At 36.1% G+C, this 20,124-nt stretch overlaps 1 protein-coding gene across 3 annotated transcripts; it reads right to left on the reverse strand.

Annotated features, from left to right (window-relative positions):
• On the reverse strand, positions 1-19,318 carry LOC128205561 (nuclear receptor ROR-beta-like). Of its 3 annotated transcripts, none has more exons than XM_052907297.1 (11): positions 19,146-19,318; positions 17,024-18,018; positions 13,414-13,457; positions 12,453-12,562; positions 10,311-10,568; positions 9,913-10,058; positions 9,541-9,645; positions 8,554-8,638; positions 7,868-8,011; positions 5,251-5,487; positions 1-2,936 (listed from the first exon to the last, which is right to left on the reverse strand). In XM_052907297.1, exons 2-11 carry the CDS (start codon positions 18,011-18,013, stop codon positions 2,692-2,694), a joined length of 2,364 nt encoding a protein of 787 aa, XP_052763257.1. In that variant the 5' UTR covers positions 18,014-18,018; positions 19,146-19,318; the 3' UTR covers positions 1-2,691. The 3 variants fall into 3 exon arrangements, with proteins under 3 accessions (XP_052763257.1, XP_052763256.1, XP_052763255.1); XM_052907296.1 differs by lacking the exon at positions 19,146-19,318 and adding an exon at positions 18,828-18,917; XM_052907295.1 differs by lacking the exon at positions 19,146-19,318 and adding an exon at positions 18,238-18,336.
• Positions 19,319-20,124: the final 806 nt, after the last annotated feature.

Here is a 20,124-nt window from a genome sequence, read left to right on the forward strand (position 1 = left end):
TACTTTTGTTAAAATTATGTGATTGACATGTTATATACATATAAAGAGTGCATTGCAACAATGTAGAACATTTTTGAAGAGATATAGAAGACAAAATGGCAAGAATTATTATTATTGCAATACAATAATTGTCTAATACAATATTGATTTTCAAACTCACGTCTTCACACCTTGTCACAATTCATACAGTGAGGTGGTGGCGGATCCGTAGTCTAGTGGTAACACACCTGACTGTCCACCCAGGAGTCGCAGGTTCGATTCCCCGCCGCACCACTAAAACAATATTAATCGTCTTCCGGGAGAGACGTTAAATGGGGGTCCGTGTAACAGTGCTATACTCTGGTCCACATTAAAGAGCCAGAGTAGCTTTAACCAGAGTAACATTCTCTGTCTGTGTACTGTGCTTTGCAAAATTTAAATTGACTTACAATCTTATCGGAGCACTCGCCGAATGGACAAGGCTCAAGTGCGAGCATGAATAAGCTTACACACAAAGTAACCAACCTTAAACAATAATTTAAATTGATCTCCAACACAATTTGGCAATAAGACAAACACAAAACAAATAATACAAAAATTGCTTATTCTATAGTAAAATACTAAAACATAATTATTTAAACAAATCTGAAAAAACACAACCATTTCACTGCTGCCATTTAAATATTATGCACTTTTTATGAGTATCAATTGAAACAAAACAAGAGCTGTCACGCTCAACTATTCAGCCGCTTTTCAGTATAAGGATTGAACAGTTTTGGCGAAATATGCATTGATCACTGTAAAATAAGATTAGATTACCATGCAAGACCTGATGTTTTTGCTGAGATATTAACATAAAAGTTGTTACATGCAAAATTTTAACCAAATTGTTTAAGTCCAATAATAAAGGGTCATTATTTGCAAAATGCAGTTATCTAAAGGTTATTCAAGTAGGTTGGGTGGTTAAGTACCAATATATGAAGTCTGAATGCAATTTATCAAGTAGTTGCTGAGATATTAACATATATGTGCTAAAACGCTAAACCTTAATCAGAATATCTAAGTCACATAATAAAGGGGCAAAAATCTTTATTCATTAATTAAGAAGGTTGAATGGTCGGGAGCCTTTGTATAAAGTTTCAATGCAATACATGATGTATTCGCTGAGGTATTGACTTAAATGTGGTTACATGCAAAATCTTAACCAGAATTTCTATGTAGAATAAAAAAGGTTCATTTTTTGAATTTAATGCAAAGTAGAGTTATCTTACTTTGTTATTTAAGAAGATTGGATGTTGAATACAATTGTACAAAGTCTCAATGCAATACATCAAGTAGGTATTGAGATATAAGCCTATGTGTTATTACATGCACAACCTTAACACACATTTCTGAGTCAAATAATAAAGGCCCATAACTTGCATTATATTAAAAAAGATGCAATCATCTTCATTAATTTAGTTGGTTAGATAGTTTGGAATACACATATAAAGTTTCAATGCAATACATAATGTATTTGCTGAGATATTGACTTAAATGTGGGTACATTCAAAACCTTCACTAGAATTTCTAAGTCGAATAATGAATTATTTTGCACTAAATGCAAACTAGAGTTATCTAACCTGGTTAATTAAGTAGGTTGGATGGTTGAGTACCATTGTATAAAATGCTTACATGCAAAACCTTAACCAGAAATTCTAAGCCGAATAATAAAGGGCAATTATTTGCATTAGATGCAAACTAGATTTATCTAGCTTGGTTAATTAAGTAGATTTGATGATAGAATTTCTAAGTCAAATAATAAAGGCCCATTTCTTGCATTATATTTAAATAAGTGTTATCTAACATCATTAATTTAGTGGGTTAGATAGTTGGGAATACATATCCAAAGTTTCACTGCAATAAATGATGTATTTACTGAGAAAATGACTTAAAGGTGCTTACATGCAAAACCCTAAGTAAGTTGTGACGCCGACGCTAGGATGATTACTATACAGATCTCCTTATTCTTTGAATAGTCGAGCTAAAAATGACACACAGCAATTTCACTTTTTGTGCTAATCTGGATGTCCGTTTTTCCCCTCCCATGAATGGCTCACAAACAGTTCTCCAGAAAACTCATTAAACTAGAGAACATTTCATTAAACTTTATACCCTTTTAAAGATGCACTCATTCTCCCAGATATGTTGTACCACAATGAAAAGGATGAACAAATATCGAAAACAATGGTTCTTATGAAGAATAACATATTAAATTTGAATGAAAAGTGCAGCAAACACGTTTTTCTACCTTCATCACTGTTACTCTTTTAGAACCAACAAGTCATTTAATATTTGTCTATTTTCAGTTATAAACTTAAGGTTACAATCTTGTTATCAGTAAAAAAGTTTTCCATAAACGCATTATTTAGTAAGTAGTTCAAGGTTTATCACTCAAGATTTGTTATACATGTGTATGTATTGATTTAAAATACTGTACGTGTCTTTTAAACTGAGCTTACCCTAGTTTAGTACATTTCAAACGCTGAATGTCCTGTGTATACAATGATTTAAAATGAGCAAAAGATGAAAATAGTAACTCTTTACTTGAAAATATGACTTGTCAAGCAATTGACTTACAACACACAAACTTTATAATACATGTAGAATAGAATAACTTAAAGCTTAACGCTCACATTACATTGTCTGACCACACTTGATTTTATTCAATACTCAGCTAATAAATTCTCTTAACAATGAGAATTTCTCCTTGAAATGAGGGTTCATGTCTTTTAAGGCACTTCTAGTGAACTGAGAAATGCCTTCCGACAAAATGCGCATTTCAGTGATAATGTCCATGATCTTGTAGAGCAGGTTTCCCGTGCCTCCGTGGCGAACATTCAACATGTGTTGTAAACACACAAACAGCTTCTCCTGAATGCTCTCCACTTTGGCTCTATCATTCAACTCACACTGATCTGAAATGAAATGGTACACATCATTACATTTATGCACACATTTATGCACACAACATTATAGGGCGCTAGCAAAGAAAGGACGCAGACAAAAACGTGAAAAAAATGGGTAAAAACCCTTAATATTAAAGAAAAGACGCAGCGGAAAAATATCAAAATCAGAGCGTCACAGTATACTACGGAATTATATACACACCACAAAACTGCAGGCAATGATTATCGCAAAAAAACATTCGATGGTATTCCACTTCGTGTAATACTTAGTGAAGAACAGTCGTGTTCAAAACCACTGACGTCACGTCATATATCATCTCGTGGATTTTTTTAAAGATTGATTTCACTCACCTAATACCTGTCTTGAGATCTGAATCGGCAACCAATCAAAACAAGTCGAATACGACCTGCCAGATCAAAATGCAGTACTAATCCAGATATTTCAGAAATAAAACACCCTATTTTCATTTATTTTTGATTTTTATCTTGGAATATTTCTTTTCAAACTAACCTTACATTTAATACTGCATAAAATGCAAGCAATGTATTACATACAAGATGTCCACATATGTATATGACTGTCACTGTACATGGTATGACAAAATGTTGCAAAAAATCATTGATAAATAAATAAAAATAACGAGAATATTTGTTTATTTCAGTGTAAGATCGTATCTTATTTCACGAGTGTCATAGAAAAAACATATTTTCCAAGTTTTAAAGAATTTTAATTTATTTTCTTAATTACCCGCTTTTTTGAAAACGGTGTTAATTAAGCAGCTACCCGTTGGGCGCCCCTCACGCAAAATTATAGCTGTCAACTTTTCTATTTCCGGTTTGTTGAGAAAAAAGTTCTCTGATATTCATTCTTATAGTTTATTATTCGCTCGTTTTTTAGCGCAAAGCTTATATGAACGGTAATCAATGACGTTTCATAAGTTCACATATGTTCCAAAAAATAACAAAAACACTTTTATTTTAAACGGGGCATGGATAAATAACACAAATTAATATGCCGCCATTTAATGAATAAAAATGTGGAAGGTCAAATGTGTTAGGAAAACAGATGCGGATAATAATTGGATTAATTTTTTTCTTAGTTTTTAGACTGTGTTTCATGGTACATGAATATTCAGTCATCTTACTGTCAGAGACCAGTCTGTTTCGCTTACAGGTTTGTTTTCCATGTGAAGAGTGAATGCCACGATAACTTTTGAGCGTTGGTAGGTCAAAAATATATCAGTTTATCTGTTAATTGTTATGTAAATTTTTCGGAAAGCTGGTATTACGTATTACAAAGACAAACAGTACAACATACATTTGAACGATGATATAAAAATCTATTTATGTTCTAACTGTTGTTTTCGCCTGTAATTTGTTTGGAAAGCAAATGTTCGAACATTCAGCTTCAAAATCAAGAAAAAAAATGAAATATGGGATAACCGGTAATAAAACGGTAAGTTGTTAACTTCCAAATATATATTTATTTAAACTTATAAAACATTTCTTTAAATTTTAAACATGTTTTTGCCTACATTTTCTGGTTCAACGTCAAGTGTTCTGTTTTGAACAAGGAAAAGTAACTTCAAAGGATTTAAAAAGTAGTTCTGAAAGATGATATTTTCACTCCTTATTTTGCAGTGAAAGTATCAAATTGATATTTTCACTGTTGTTATTTCACTGATAAAACCCCATATTTTATCGTAAAGCATAAAATAAATTTGTATACATTTGTTTGATTCTGTGAATATTTATTGTGTATTTTATTATTGTTCAATGCGACCAAATATTCATTCAATAATTTAATTAAATGATGTTGCATTCATGAAATAATGTCATTATAATGCATTTTTGATATATAAATAGTGTTATAACTATCAAAAAATTGTGACGTTACGTCAGTAATAAATAGCACTGAAAATGAATGCGCTAATTAGCGACTTTTTTAATTTTGCACTGTAAATTTGCGAAATATTTGGAAAATTTGTAAGTATTTACGCTATAAATAGAATCTTTATTGGTTCTATAACCATAGCTCGATAGTAGTAAAAGAGTCTGTGTGTCTGTCTGTATCTATTGTGTCTCAGCTGTTATTGCCTCAATTTTTATTCAAATATTGAGAAAACTTTATAGAACTGATGAGCAGATATTGTTGCATTTAGCAATGGTTAAATTCACGCTTAAAATCAATTGGCCATCAATTCAACATTGCCATATTGGGGTCATTTGTCATTTTCCCATGACAGCTCTTGTTTAATTACTTTTAAACTTCATGTAAAAGAATACTTTATCCTACTACTAGAAACTTTAGTTTTTTATATACCTGGGCACATTGTTACGATGGCCCTTAGAACAGCCTCCTCCTGTAGTGAGAGTCCCAATGCATTCAGCCGAACAGCCATCTTAATTCTAAGCTTGAGCATATCTTTGGGAAGAAACCCCTCGAGCTCGCTCAGGTGAAATGTCCGACCCCATGGTGTCACCAGTACTTCAGTAGACTGGTTAAAATTGACTAATGTTTTCTTGTAGGCTCTAATAAGGGTGCTTTCAAATCTGGACACTAAAATAGATGGATTTTTAACTTTTAATCATTATGAAAGGAGAAGAAAAACATCAATATATTATGCGAAACCTTGTTTTGAGCCGCCTACATCAAGTATCAAGCTTCGCATACATATTCATACATATACCATGAAATCTAATCTGTGATAACTGAATTTAGTAAATATGCCACCATTTTAAATACACATACATGAAACTCCAGATAAAATAAATACGGATATAACAAAACTCTGGATAAAACGAACAAATATACCCGGCCCGATTTTCGACCATCTTAATTCAATGTAAAAAAAGAAACAGGTATAACATTCTCTTGATATAAAGATACTCCACAATAAAAGGAATTATTTTTTTCTGGCCCAAAATTGAAAATTGTACAGTGAAATATATGTTTATAACAAAGTGTTTTTTACCAAAAATAAAGTGAAACAATTGCCGCCTGGACACTGGATCGGACACAGGAATGGAAAACTATTTCTTTGAAAAGAGAACATCACTCCGAGGTTATTGTACACTGCATGTTCATTCACCAAGCTTGACCAAAGTATGTTATATAATTCAAAACCATCCACTTATTTAGAAGTTACCCTGACAAATTAAAGTTACAAAGGGCAATGACTCTGTGATTGACTAAAATAGAGTTATGGTATTTGCACACTGCGATTCCTCTCATTATGTTCTATCATAATATGAAGTTTAATTAAACTCCATACAGTAGTTTTCAAGTTATCCTCCGGACAAAGAACATTGCAAAAGAAAGACCGACATACCAACCACAGGAGGAGTCTAATATACCTGACAAACTTCGATTGTTAAAGTAAAATGATAAAATAAAGACAACAATATATTACAGAATTGGTTTCTTCCTTTATGACATGTGATAGGGTATTTACAAACAATGCAAATCTAAACGTTAATTTAGTGGTTTGATGTATCCAAAATGTACAGCCAATCATGCCGTGAAACTTGGCCAGAAAGACTTGAGGCTAGTTTAATCATTATTTTATTGACATACTTTGATATACAGAAAATTACATGAATACTTTTTTACAAATAGTTGGTAATAAACATGTCATAAGTCAACGTTAGCCAAAATGTTATTTGATTGGTTAACATTTATATGGTAATTACTATCAACCAATCAACTAAGACCAAGCGCTTCTCACCAGGGCGCCCCGGGTTGGATTCCCGGCATGGGCACATGTGAGTTTGGTTAGTGGTCACCAAGCCGGGCACTCCGGTTTCCCACACAACACAAGACCACACTCTTGCTCAAAATCGTGTCTACGAGAGTGAGAGTATAAGTTGTCATATCTTTTTTCACAATCGTTGTAAAATATTTAATGTTTAAACTGACCAATCACCTCACTTTAATGTGCAGACTAGCCTAAAGATAAGCTGAACAGATCAGAACAGGACATTTATTTTGATACAAGCACAGTCATACAGCTTTTGATCATCTTTACAATCATTATAGCATTCATAAACGCATAAATCAATTAACATAATTATTTAAGGAATTAATTGCGTGATTTATGTCTTTGTGAACACAGTTGTGTTGGTTAAAGAGCATGGAGTCCAAACGACGCAATCAAACTATATCAAAATAAACCTTATTCAATTTATATGTATACACGATGATTCGTGACATATCCAAAGATGTTGCGTTCATCAATAAATATTCGCCATTGCCGAAAGGCCTTTATTTAAGGAATGGGACGTAAATATCCACAAATAATAGCATAAGATAAACATGGACAACTTATGAAAGTGTTATTTAAATGGCTGCTGATTTTTTTAAATTAAAATAAATGGGCAAACATGCATGTACACGCATTGTACGCAGGTTTGGGCAGCATTGTAAACACCCAAGGCATTCTTCAAGCTATGTGAAGCAGGTTGAGCGTTGTTATTGCTGTAAAACAGCAGAGTAATATAAAACTATAAGTTGCCACAAATTATCTTTGGGCTCATTTAAGCGATTTGATTGGTTAAATGTTAATAGTTATCATGGGATAAATACTGATAGATCAATATCGTACACATTGGAGAATACTGACCGAACTAAAAACGTAACTGGTTTATACAATAGCAGCAGTGCCTTTCATAAATAAGAAAATGACAGCAAATATAGCTTAGTTTTAACATAAAATTAAAAGCCAAACAACTTTTAGCAAAATAGTTAGGCCAAAACTTTTACGACCTCCTTTGCACATTAATAGTTTTCAAATGTTATGAACCACATACATGGTTCCGAGCATAACAATAGACGCCTATTATATGTGAAATACATTGAGTGTTTTTGTAACAAGTATGTTTACTGCCGTGGGAGCTACTAAATTGACGAGATATAATCAAATGGATGTATGAAAAATCACCTTTAATCAGGGATGCCTGGTCGTCCAAACACAAATCCTTGAAACCAGGTATGGCTTTTGCAAACGCCACAATGAACGCGATTCTCTTCTGGAAAAATTCCATGGCAGCTTCAATTTCGCCACGACGGCCATCGATATCAATTCCTAAAAGAAAAAGTTCCTTAAATGTGCTGATAGCGTTATTAAAGTGCTCAGCTTGATCAATTTAACCAGCGCGTTATTTAAGTCAACTTAGGACAAATGTTAACTGCCTGCATATAAAACTTACTGGGCATGTTGGTGAGTTAAATACTGAAGAATTTTCGAGAAAATGGGGATTTGAGATGTTTGTTTTATGAATACTGGCGCTGGTTTGAAGCAAATCCTCCAGGTGGTGAAAGAGTAGTTTTAGTATGTATATCAAAGACGAGTCTCATATGGACAGAGATAACCTGTTGCTACTACACAGAAGCTTTTTTGGAGTAACATGCTTGCAAAGAGATCGATGTAAATAAGCTGAACCACCTCCCCACAAAGACTGCGCTAAATATGTGTGATGTTCCGATGGAATCAAAATGGTAGACAGGTTACAAAGCTTAGATGTCTGATCACAAATAATACCATGTACAGTTTTATCAGACAACAATTCATCTATGTCTCAGTTATTTTGTTTTCACACCTGTGTATTAAATTAAACACGAAAGTACCTGTTGCCTTATAAAACTCCGCAAACTCGGCCCGGGAAATGGCTCTCATTTCCCCGAACAGCTGTGTCTTCAATTTGTACTTCTCCTGAAATGACAACAAAAACACAAGTTGAACATTTATATCATATACATTTGGAAGATTATTTAGTCCAGATGAACGAGAAATAAACATCATCAATCAATTATCTTTGACATACAGACCTCACAAACAATGTTTAGGGGTCATCAGCTGGCAACCTACTGACCTCACAAACTATAGGGGTCATCTGATGGCAACCTACTGACCTCAGAAACTATACATGTCATCAGATGGCAACCTACTGACCTCACAAACTATAGATGTCATCAGATGGCAACCTACTGTCCTCACAAACTATAGGGGTCATCTGATGGCATCCTACCGAACTCATAAAATATAGGGGTCATCAGATGGCAACCTACTGTCCTCACAAACTATAAGGGTCATCAGATAACAACCTTCTGAACTCACAAACTATAGGGGTCATCAGATGGCAACCTACTGACCACACAAAGTAAAGGGGTCATCAGATGGCAACCTACTGTCCTCACAAACTATAGGGGTCATCAGATGGCAACCTACTGACCTCATAAAGTATAGGGGTCATCAGATGGCAACCTTCTGAACTCACAAACTATAGGGGTCATCAGATGGCAATCTACTGACCTCACAAACTATAGGGGTAATCAGATAGCAACCTACTGACCACACAAATTATAGGGGTAATCAGATGGCAACCTACTGACCTCACAAACTATAGGGGTCATCAGATGGCAACCTACTGACCTCACAAAGTATAGGGGTAATCAGATGGCAACCTACTGACCACAAAAAGCATAGGGGTCCTCAGATTGAAACCTACTTACCACATAAAATATAGGGATCATCAGATGGCAACCTACGAACCTCACAGGATCATCAAAGAACACACACAAACATAACTACAGAGAACATTTCGATATTGTTACCAGGTACTCAGCCTGCTTCCTCTTGATCTCATCAGCTGATTGTTCTGGGATCACCCCTGTGCTCCGGTGAGCCTCTGTCACTATCTTTACTGTCGTATCGATCTCCTGAAAGGTTTGCGGTATTATATGTTATCAAGTTTGTACAGGAAAATCCCTCAAGAAAGAACCGGCAATCCTCATCATGGCCACCTGTTGCTGAACTAACAGAAGTTATATAAACATCACTACGCTTGATTTCAGCTTGTTCATATAACACTTTGATCACTTTCTTTGCAAATGATTAACCTAACATAAACATTGTTGGTACTCTTTGAATACGGGTACAAAAAAAACTAAAAAAATAGACAAAAAACACAAGAGAAGTTAACATACTTTCAGTGTCATCCCAGATTTTAGGTAAAACCGACCCTGAGAACCTGAGGGTTCTAGGGAGGCGATGGAGGAGGTTGGGCAGAGAGCGTAGTCTGAATCTAGGGCGGACGAGGAGGTGGCAGATGGTCTAGGAGATGACAGGTCAACTGAAATAAGTGGTTGACAGAGATTATTTAACTATGAATAATAATCAGTGAGCCGGTGTCCTTAAAGCAAGTACAGTCCTATCATTGTCATATTGTTCATCTCCTTATTGCGAATCATACAATACTTCTAGTATTGCAAATACACTTCCCTCCATTTGATCAATGTAAATGTTGATTTTTGTCTCTGTTTCACTTGTGTATATTTTAAGCATGCAAGTTTTGAAAAAAAAAAAAATTCTCGCAAATATCTACCATTGGATGGCGGACTGGTTTGTGAAATCGCCTGAGAAAAAGCGATCTCAATCAAGCTTCTCGCGGCTTGAGTGTCGCAACCGCTTGGTCCTGGTAGTGGATCTTGGGACTCTTCAGGAGATTGTGGACTGGTCGCAAGGTTCACCGAACTGTTGTCTGCTCCGTCGCCTTGACTGTTTCTATTTCTGGACTCCAGGCTTTTTACTTGTTTGATATTACTTGTCTTATGGTTGTTTGTGTATCTTCCAATTTTGATTGCTGAAATTAATTGTTTATACAGATTTATATTGTATTTGGTTATAACATGACGTCCAATCAATATAATGTATCAATTTAAGTTTTTTGGTTGTTTTTTTTGTTCAAACTTATATTAAAAAAAAATGTATTTTGCAGAAAAAGATCAGTAATGTATGTGCTTTTCTTAAAGACAATGATAATTGATTAGATAGAATTTAGAAACTGATGTTATACATTTACCAAAAAGGTGTTATTCATTTCAATAGATATTTCATGATCATTGGTTAACTAAACTATATGAAAACAGGAGGAACATAGATTATCATACATTTTTAAAAAAAAATGATACTTATGAACACAAAAGATTTGGGCAGGTGATGATTAAGGTTGTTTTAGATAAGAATGAATATGAACCCTTGCTTTTCTCATGCTGCTTCATTTTATTAGTACAATGTCTTTCTCCATATATATATTTTATGTCTAGTTATCATGTATTTCCTGTCACGAATAAATGTTGGCAGTTGATTGTTTATACTTAAAACCAAACATGTAAAATTTGATCAGCACGAAGAAGCTAGTAATTGCTGTGTGTTTTTCGTTGCTGAATATTCCGGAGGTAATATTTTTTAATGTTCAGTCTAAATTAATATAATTATCTTTTGAGAATTGATTCAGTCTTTTCCATAGTGGTTGTACTTTCGAGCACTCCCAGAAAAGATGTTCCAGTGTTTCAATATTTGACAAAAGTCGCACAAACATGTTTCATTTATCTGTACATTTATAAAGGAATTTATTACATTGAATGATTCGGTGTTAACATTAATATTGAAAACTTCTTATGTTTATGTCATTTATTACCATCTGTACAAATTCGTATTTATATTTTCACACTCTTTATCTGCTATTTCATGTAGACATAGTTTTTGTACTCACTTCTTTTTAATTGATACACATGATTCAATTGAGGAAGAAATCTTTGAATATATAACCTTCCATGGCCGCATGTGTAAGATAGGTTCATCCCAACCCGAGCATAGGGTGTTATGCTTAAACGAGGTTTACCGAGTTTTCACAAAACACCCTGCCCGAGGGTTGGGATGAACCTATCTTACACGAGTGGCTATGGTAGATTCTTTTTCTCCCACCTCAGTTAAAGAAAATAAAGTTAAAATGTATTTTATTCTCTGAAACTCTTTTGTACGTAGTGAAAATGATTCGTGTATAGATATGCGATAAATTATGGTTGTCAATAGTATAATTGCAAGTTTGTAGAAAATTTTGCCCTCCCTCCCTGCCTTGCCAAACTGGTTTAAGAAAGAGATTTTCTAATTGTAAGTTAACTATAAATACAACAAAGTTAAAAATTGTAGTGTTCTCGAAGGGTAGGCAATAAAACTTTAATTTCACACTCAATAATCAACCGTTTGAAACTGTAAATGAATCCAAAAAAAATGTCGCAGGGCAGGCAAGACGAGCCACATTTAGTCGCGTAAGAAACTCTAACAGACTTCGTTTACATGTTGATCACCAAATAGAATTATTCAATAAACCAGGTTAGCCAGATTAACTTTATCGATTAAAAATATGGGGATATAACAACCTAGATATTCTAGAAAGAGTCCAACTGAAATTTTTAAAGTATATTTGAAAATGAAGAGTTCAACACCATATCATATAGTTTATGGAGAAACTGGAACAGGACTCATTGCTTTAGATATCGATGAACGAATGGGTGTTTATTGGACACGTTTATACATCAACAACAACATTAACTACGACAACGACAACAACAACAATATAAACAAACTTTTCTTCGTTATAAATAAATGCATGTTAAACACAACGCAAACTTTACCTTAGAATATTTAAAAAAAAAAAAACTTAATGAGTAAGTCTTATAATTACCGTTTTTGGACATGCCGACGGCGAGGCACCTTTCGTAGCGACAGGCTGGGCAGCCGTTCTTGTAGGGACCCTGTTTCCATATCTCCTGCTCGCCATGGCAGCATTTACACCTGTAGCAACAAGAATATTACATAAGTTGTAATGTAAAAGAATTTTTCATACGAGTAATGTTAACTAGCAACAATCATCAGTAACATCTTTTGCCTAAGAGGATGATAGTTATGATGTTTTCAACCCCAGTTTCATGCAAAACAATTTAACGTGGAAAAAACTATAAAATGTAGGTAAGCTATAAGCTACGTAATATATTGGTAAATAGAATATAATATTGAAAGCAATACAATAAAAACAAACAAACAAACAAACAATTTGATTGCTTTCGGCCACCAGCCCTAGCAAACACAATTCATGTACGTACATTTGAAAACTACTAATGCACATTATTGAGCATAGATCAAGTAATAGTTTTTGTCAAAACACTTACATTGATATACCATATTAACAATACAATAAGGCATTGTAACAAACGCACAGACTCCAGTGTATAACATTATCTGATATGTGTTTACTGAGTTGTTGCTGAAACAGTTAAACCAACTAAGGAAAAGCTGTTCACCTACTTATTTCTGTAAATCTTCAAAGTTCACATATCGCTATTTTCAATGTGTTGACTATCATTTTTTTTATTATATTCATATTTGGAAGAGTATGTCGTTTATTGAATCATCGAAAAGTATCATGCATATTAATTCATCGAAAAGTATGACGATATTAATTCATCGAAGAGTATGTTGTATACTTAGTTATTTATTTATGGTAACAGTGAAGAATCAATTTCATTTCACTGAAAAATATCTATAAACCTCGGAAAACATAATAATAATTACTGTTTAAACAAAGCGTAAAATACATTGGTAAGTTGTAAATCTGTTTTAAACGGAGATAAAAAAAGAATACTTACTTGTAGTCAACCTCTTTCTTCTTCAATGTGCGTCGGAAAAATGCCTAAAACAGACAACAACATATTGAATCAATCGCACCGGATGCATGAGCAATGAATTTTTAAACAAAGAGTGCCTTAAAACTGATTAAATCTCAACTTAAAGCATTCACTATCAAAACGGTATACGTGCCTCATCTGACAATGTTTCCAAATATGCTATGAAAAGTTAAGTAGATAGGTAAATATAAATTATAATTAATTTTTAATTATATAACTTTTTTCCCTTAGCTGTTATTAATTATGTAGTTTGGCAATTACTGAACCATGTGATTTCTCATTGGAAATTCATCCTCCATTTTGTATGTTAGTATAAAGTAAAGATTCTTCTCCAAATGGGTTGACCAAATGCCTTGAAACCTTCAGGACTTTTAATAATAAGTTAAAGCATGTTATTGATTGAAATATTTTATGTTGTATATTTTTTGTTGACCTTGCATGTAAAAAGTAACATCAAAATCAACATTTCGCTAGAAAGTCGGAAATCGAATTTTATTTGAACACCTTTGAACATTAAATATAAACAAGCTTGGTTTCAAAGATTTAAACACACACACAAACTAAATTTAAACTTCTTATGCTACTTATTTTCACACTTAGTCTGGCTCATCGCTTCAGTTGGGATTTAAATTCCGTAATCTCAGTAAAATTGAAGAGTTTGTTCATAAATTTCATTATAATAGCTTTATATTTTAAAGAAATTATCATTCCACTCTCATGTCATTTTAGTTATGTTTTATGACTCATATGACGGTGTATGGGGGACCCATGGAGGTGTTGAGCTTAATATAATCACCTTTGTGTAAAACCCATTTGACGGGGTATGGGGATACCCATGGAGGTGTTGAGCTTAATATAATCACCTTTGTGTAAAACCCATTTGACGGGGTATGGGGGATAACCAGGGAGGTGTTGATCTTATGATAGTCACCTTTGTGTCAGTCTCATTTGACGGGGTATGGGGGATACACGGGGAGATGTTGAGCTTATTATAGTCACCTTTGTGTCAGTCCCATTTGACGGGGTTTGGGGGATACCCAGGGAGGTGTTGAGATTTATACAGTCACCTTTGTGTCAGTCCCATTTGACGGGGTATGGGGGTACCCAGCGATGATTTGAGCTTTATATTGTCACCTCTGTGTCAGTCCCATTTAACGGGGTATGGGGGATACCCAGGGAGGTGTTGAGGTTAATACAGTCACCTCTGTGTCAGTCTCATTTGACGGGGTAAAGGGGATACCCAGGGAGGTGTTGGGCTTAATATAATCACCTTTGTGTCAGACTCATTTGACGGGGTATGGGGATACCCAGGGAGGTGTTGAGGTTAATATAGTCACCTTCGTTTCAGTCCCATTTGACGAGGAATGGGGATACCCAGGGAGGTGTTGAGGTTAATATAGTCACCTTTGTTTCAGTCCCATATGACGGGGTGAAGGGGATACCCAGGGAGGTGTTGAGGTTAATATAGTCACCTTTGTGTCAGACCAATTTGACGGGGTATGGGGATACCCAGGGAGGTGTTGAGGTTAATATAGTCACCGTTGTTTCAGTCCCATTTGACGGGGTATGGGGATACTCAGGGAGGTGTTGAGGTTAATATAGTCACCTTTGTTTCAGTCATATTTGACGGGGTATGGGGGATACCCTGGGAGGTGTTGGGCTTAATATAATCACCTTTGTGTCAGATCCATTTGACGGGGTATGGGGATACCCAGGGAGGTGTTGAGGTTAATATAATCACCTTTGTGTCAGTCCCATTTGACGGGGTATGGGGATACCCAGGGAGGTGTTGAGGTTAATATAATCACCTTTGTGTCAGTCCCATTTGACGGGGTATGGGGGATACCCAGGGAGGTGTTGAGGTTAATACAGTCACCTCTGTGTCAGTCTCATTTGACGGGGTAAAGGGGATACCCAGGGAGGTGTTGGGCTTAATATAATCACCTTTGTGTCAGTCCCATTTGACGGGGTATGGGGATACCCAGGGAGGTGTTGAGGTTAATATAGTCACCTTCGTTTCAGTCCCATATGACGGGGTAAAGGGGATACCCAGGGAGGTGTTGAGGTTAATATAGTCACCTTTGTGTCAGACCAATTTGACGGGGTATGGGGATACCCAGGGAGGTGTTGAGGTTAATATAGTCACCTTTGTTTCAGTCCCATTTGACGGGGTATGGGGATACCCAGGGAGGTGTTGAGGTTAATATAGTCACCTTTGTTTCAGTCATATTTGACGGGGTATGGGGGATACCCTGGGAGGTGTTGGGCTTAATATAATCACCTTTGTGTCAGATCCATTTGACGGGGTATGGGGATACCCAGGGAGGTGTTGAGGTTAATATAATTACCTTTGTGTCAGTGCCATTTGACGGGGTATGGGGATACCCAGGGAGGTGTTGAGGTTAATATAATCACCTTTGTGTCAGTCCCATTTGACGGGGTATGGGGGATACCCAGGGAGGTGTTGAGGTTAATATAGTCACCTTTGTGTCAGCCCCATTTGACGGGGTATGGGGGATACCCAGGGAGGTGTTGAGGTTAATATAGTCACCTTTGTGTCAGCCCCATTCGACGGGGTAAAGGGGATACCCAGGGAGGTGTTGAGGTTAATATAGTCACCTTTGTGTCAGCCCCATTTGACGGGGTATGGGGGATACCCAGGGAGGTGTTGAGGTTAATATAGTCACCTTTGTGTCAGACCCATTTGACGGGGTAAAGGGGATACCCAGGGAGGTGTTTAGGTTAATATAGTCACCTTTGTGTCAGTCCCATTTGACGGGGTATGGGGGATACCCAGGGAGGTGTTGAGGTTAATATAGTCACCTTTGTTTCAGTCCCATTTGACGGGGTATGGGGATACCCAGGGAGGTGTTGAGGTTTATATAGTCACCTTTGTGTCAGTCCCATTTGACGGGGTATGGGGGATACCCAGGGAGGTGTTGAGGTTAATATAGTCACCTTTGTTTCAGTCCCATTTGACGGGGTATGGGGATACCCAGGGAGGTGTTGAGGTTAATATAGTCACCTTTGTGTCAGTCCCATTTGACGGGGTAAAGGGGATACCCAAGGAGGTGTTGAGGTTAATATAGTCACCTTTGTTTCAGCCCCGTTTGACGGGGTATGGGGATACCCAGGGAGGTGTTGAGGTTAATAAAGTCACCTTGTGTCAGTCCCATTTGACGGGGTAAAGGGGATACCCAGGGAGGTGTTGAGGTTAATATAATCACCTTTGTGTCAGTCCCATTTGACGGGGTAAAGGGGATACCCAGGGAGGTGTTGAGCTTAATATAGTCACCTTTGTGTCAGCCCCATTTGACGGGGTATGAGGTGGGGGGGGTACACGGGGAGGTGATGAGCTTAATATAATCACCTTTGTGTCATTCCCATTTGACGGGGTATGGGCGAACCTAAGGAGCAGGTGTTTTTATCCCAATCTATGGGTTTGACTCATTCAGTGGTGGATGGATACCCTGGGAGGTGTTGAGCCTTTTATCCTCTCTTTGGTGTACTCTCAAACTACCCCTCTCTTTATATTGAAACTTTTAACTGTAAACTCTGAATGACTACTTACCTTGCATGGTTCACAAGTGTTTGTGCCGTAATGATAGCCTGACGATTTATCACCACACACTTTACACGGGGGCAGTATCGCCTCAGGAGGGGGGTCCGGGTTCTTCTCCCGTCGTCGTCGTTTCTTTTCTCTGGGCCTCACTTTTGAACTATAGTCTTCCCCAGTAGGCCGTCCTGATAACTGTGGTAATGGAGAAATTGATGAGAGTGGATGAGAAATATCACTATCTGCCTGGTTTGTTGCTGGAATGTCATGGCTGTGATCGATGATGAGATCTAATGCCTGGTCTATGTCATGCTCTGAAGTTGTGGTTTCCATAATACTGCTACTTGTAGGTTCACTGGAATGTATTTCAGTTTCTCCCATCACAAACACAGCCTGATAATGCTCACTAGACATGTAAGAAGGCTCAGTTAGTACACTGTGTGTGTTTTGTCCAGAAGAATGATAGTCATGTACAGTGGTATAATCCAAGTGATTTTCACATTGCCCAGAAAGGTTTGATTCTCGGAACACATTTGTATTAACACTGAAGCTGCCATAAGAATGTTGACCCATGTTTAACAAATCTGAGCTATTTTCGTAGTGTATTTCTTTATCATCGCTCGTAGCCAAGTTTACAGAAGGTGCTTCTAGGGTGTAGAAGTTGGGATTATCCAATACATGACCTGAGTTTGCCGTGCTTCCCTGTTCAACAATGAACCTATGTATGTCATGATCTGCAGTCACTACTCCTTCTTGTGTTGCTGTCAGTGTGGTCATACAACCTTCGATGTTAAACGACTCACTCACTGTCTGAACTCTAGTATCTGCGCGTCTTTCAGAGCCACCTACATTACCATCGGTGCAATTGAGCTGAGAGGATGGACAAGTGACCAGCTTTTGTTCCGTGGATGTACTCTTGGCATCCACGTGTTTGTCCTTGTTGACAGGCAGTGGTGAAACTCGGCTTAAAGTCTCATCTAGAAAATTTGATAACGACGCGTCCATGTCTTCTTCAAAAATAAAAAAATAAAAACATTCATATATTCATTCATTGAAACTAAAAGTTTTATTCTAAGAATACTTATTGCACAGTTATTCAACTTAGAAACTGAAACACTATGTGGTTAGTCAAGTTATGCCAATTTGCCAATAATGTTTTAAGTTGGAAGTTGTCCTATAAATATCATACTGCATATTACAAAAAAGACAAAACAAAGTTATTCCACTACCATATGAAATTCTAATCCTGACATCAACACAGGAAGGCATAGAAATTAAGCATTTACAGATGAAGCACCCTATAAAGTCTACCATAGCTGAAGCTTGGATAATCCATGATAACAGTTCAATGTTTTGGTATGGTTGATACATGTGGTCAACCTTTGAGTTTTATCTCACGTGGCACTGAACAGCCAATCGCGATACATTGTAGCCATTACTGATAAACGTTTACACTGAACATGATAAACTGTCTGATAAAGGCACTGCCTAAATGGTGCACACATTTGTAAAAATTTATGATAAGAAAATTCTGTGTCAAAAGACTGTTCAGGAAGCAGTCCTGTCAAACTTGTAGATTGACAGTTGATTTACTTTTAGTCTTGTATAGGAACACTGATAAATGCCAATTTACATTTCATTGTATTGACGCATTGCTTGTGTTAATATATCAAAAACATGGGACATTATAACACATTAAAATTTCAAGATATATTTCATATGTTTTTGAGTCGAAAGTCTCTGTGGAGTCTCTTTGGAGTGCTCACACACCCCACCCAACACATCCTTATTTCAAATATGATTGTGCTCATTACTGTACCTTGCTGCATGAATCAGAGTGTACTGTGCCAGCAGTGCGTAGGAGTGCATTCAACATTATTATAAATGCACTGTTGTGTAACCCACGCAGTTAATGAAAGCAAGTTATGTCATCATAGATAACCATTAAGCTGTTAGGTACAAAAAGTACTACAATAGGTGAGTCAATTACAGTTTACTCTTCTTTTCCTGTTTGTTTCTATGCCGTACTATATGGATACAGTAATTGTATACGGAATGAGTAATCAAAACATACAACGTTTGACAAATAAAAGCGACACGATTGAAAAAGACATATTTAAAAAATAAGTAACTTTACCTTCAAATAAACAGTTGTATGTTGACGTTCTGACTTTTAACCTCGTAATTTAGGTGCGTCAGAGTTCACGTGATTTATTGGTAGTGGTGTGACGATTCACAGAATTACACCGGTTTAAAAGAAAGGTGTCAGTAAATGTATACGGAAATGTAAAAGGAATATTAAAACAAAGAAATGAATGTTACAAGGTACAAGAATCTTTATTTAAAGTATATGCTTAAAAGAAACATTAGCTCAATGAGCTATTTCCCGACCTGAATAACAAACAGACATAACATATCAAAACATAATGTTCAAAGAGCTGGTGACCTGGAATGATTAAAGTTTATATTTTTAAATAGGTACAATACAGAACTTTTGGAAAAATATTTACAAAAGCCGTTCCTTAATATATCCATGCATTTAATTACAAAAAGTAAGATGAATTAGAGTTCTTTACTGTTTACAGTGATGATATCAACTAGCTTTCCCGGCTGTACGGGCAATCCACACGCGCACGGTTCCGCTAGTTGATGTATCACTGCAAAATAGTTAGTTACTTAAATAGTATAAACTTTGGATACTCGTTTGCATTTAACGCAGCAAACGTTTAACTTGCATTATGTACATGGGAATTACCTGCATGGTGTTCTAGATGTGTAGTTGGTAAAAATATTGTTAGAAATTCAGCTTCATAAAAAATTCTTTAGAAAGTATTGGTAAGAGGAGGTACTTCTCATGAAATCTAAATACTATTAGATCTTGCTGATAATATCAGAAACAGTAGCGTACAAAGGCTTGGTTGCTCCTATGATTGGGTCAATCCCTACCTACAGGTAACCATCCAGACCTCTGCCCGTCCACCGTTCTGACAATATCATCACATACCACGTTGTGAGAATGTTGATTGAAAATCGTAATTCCATAACAAATATTTGCCGAAAAACACACAAGTAGTTGTATGTGTTTGACAGATTTAGATAGGAAAATAATAAAATAA

The sequence above is a fragment of the Mya arenaria genome, chromosome 10 (genome assembly GCF_026914265.1).
Source record: "Mya arenaria isolate MELC-2E11 chromosome 10, ASM2691426v1".
NCBI lineage: Eukaryota > Metazoa > Mollusca > Bivalvia > Myida > Myidae > Mya > Mya arenaria.

Excerpts from the sequence above, each read along its gene's own strand:
- LOC128205561 (XM_052907295.1), bottom strand. The coding sequence starts at position 18,322 with ATGGTAGACTTTATAGGGTGCTTCATCTGTAAATGCTTAATTTCTATG. Across the intron at positions 12,563-13,413 it reads AAGAAAGAGGTTGACTACAA|GTGTAAATGCTGCCATGGCG; the intron begins GTAAGTATTCTT and ends TTGTTGCTACAG. Across the intron at positions 10,569-12,452 it reads CGTCGGCATGTCCAAAAACG|CAATCAAAATTGGAAGATAC; the intron begins GTAATTATAAGA and ends AATTAATTTCAG.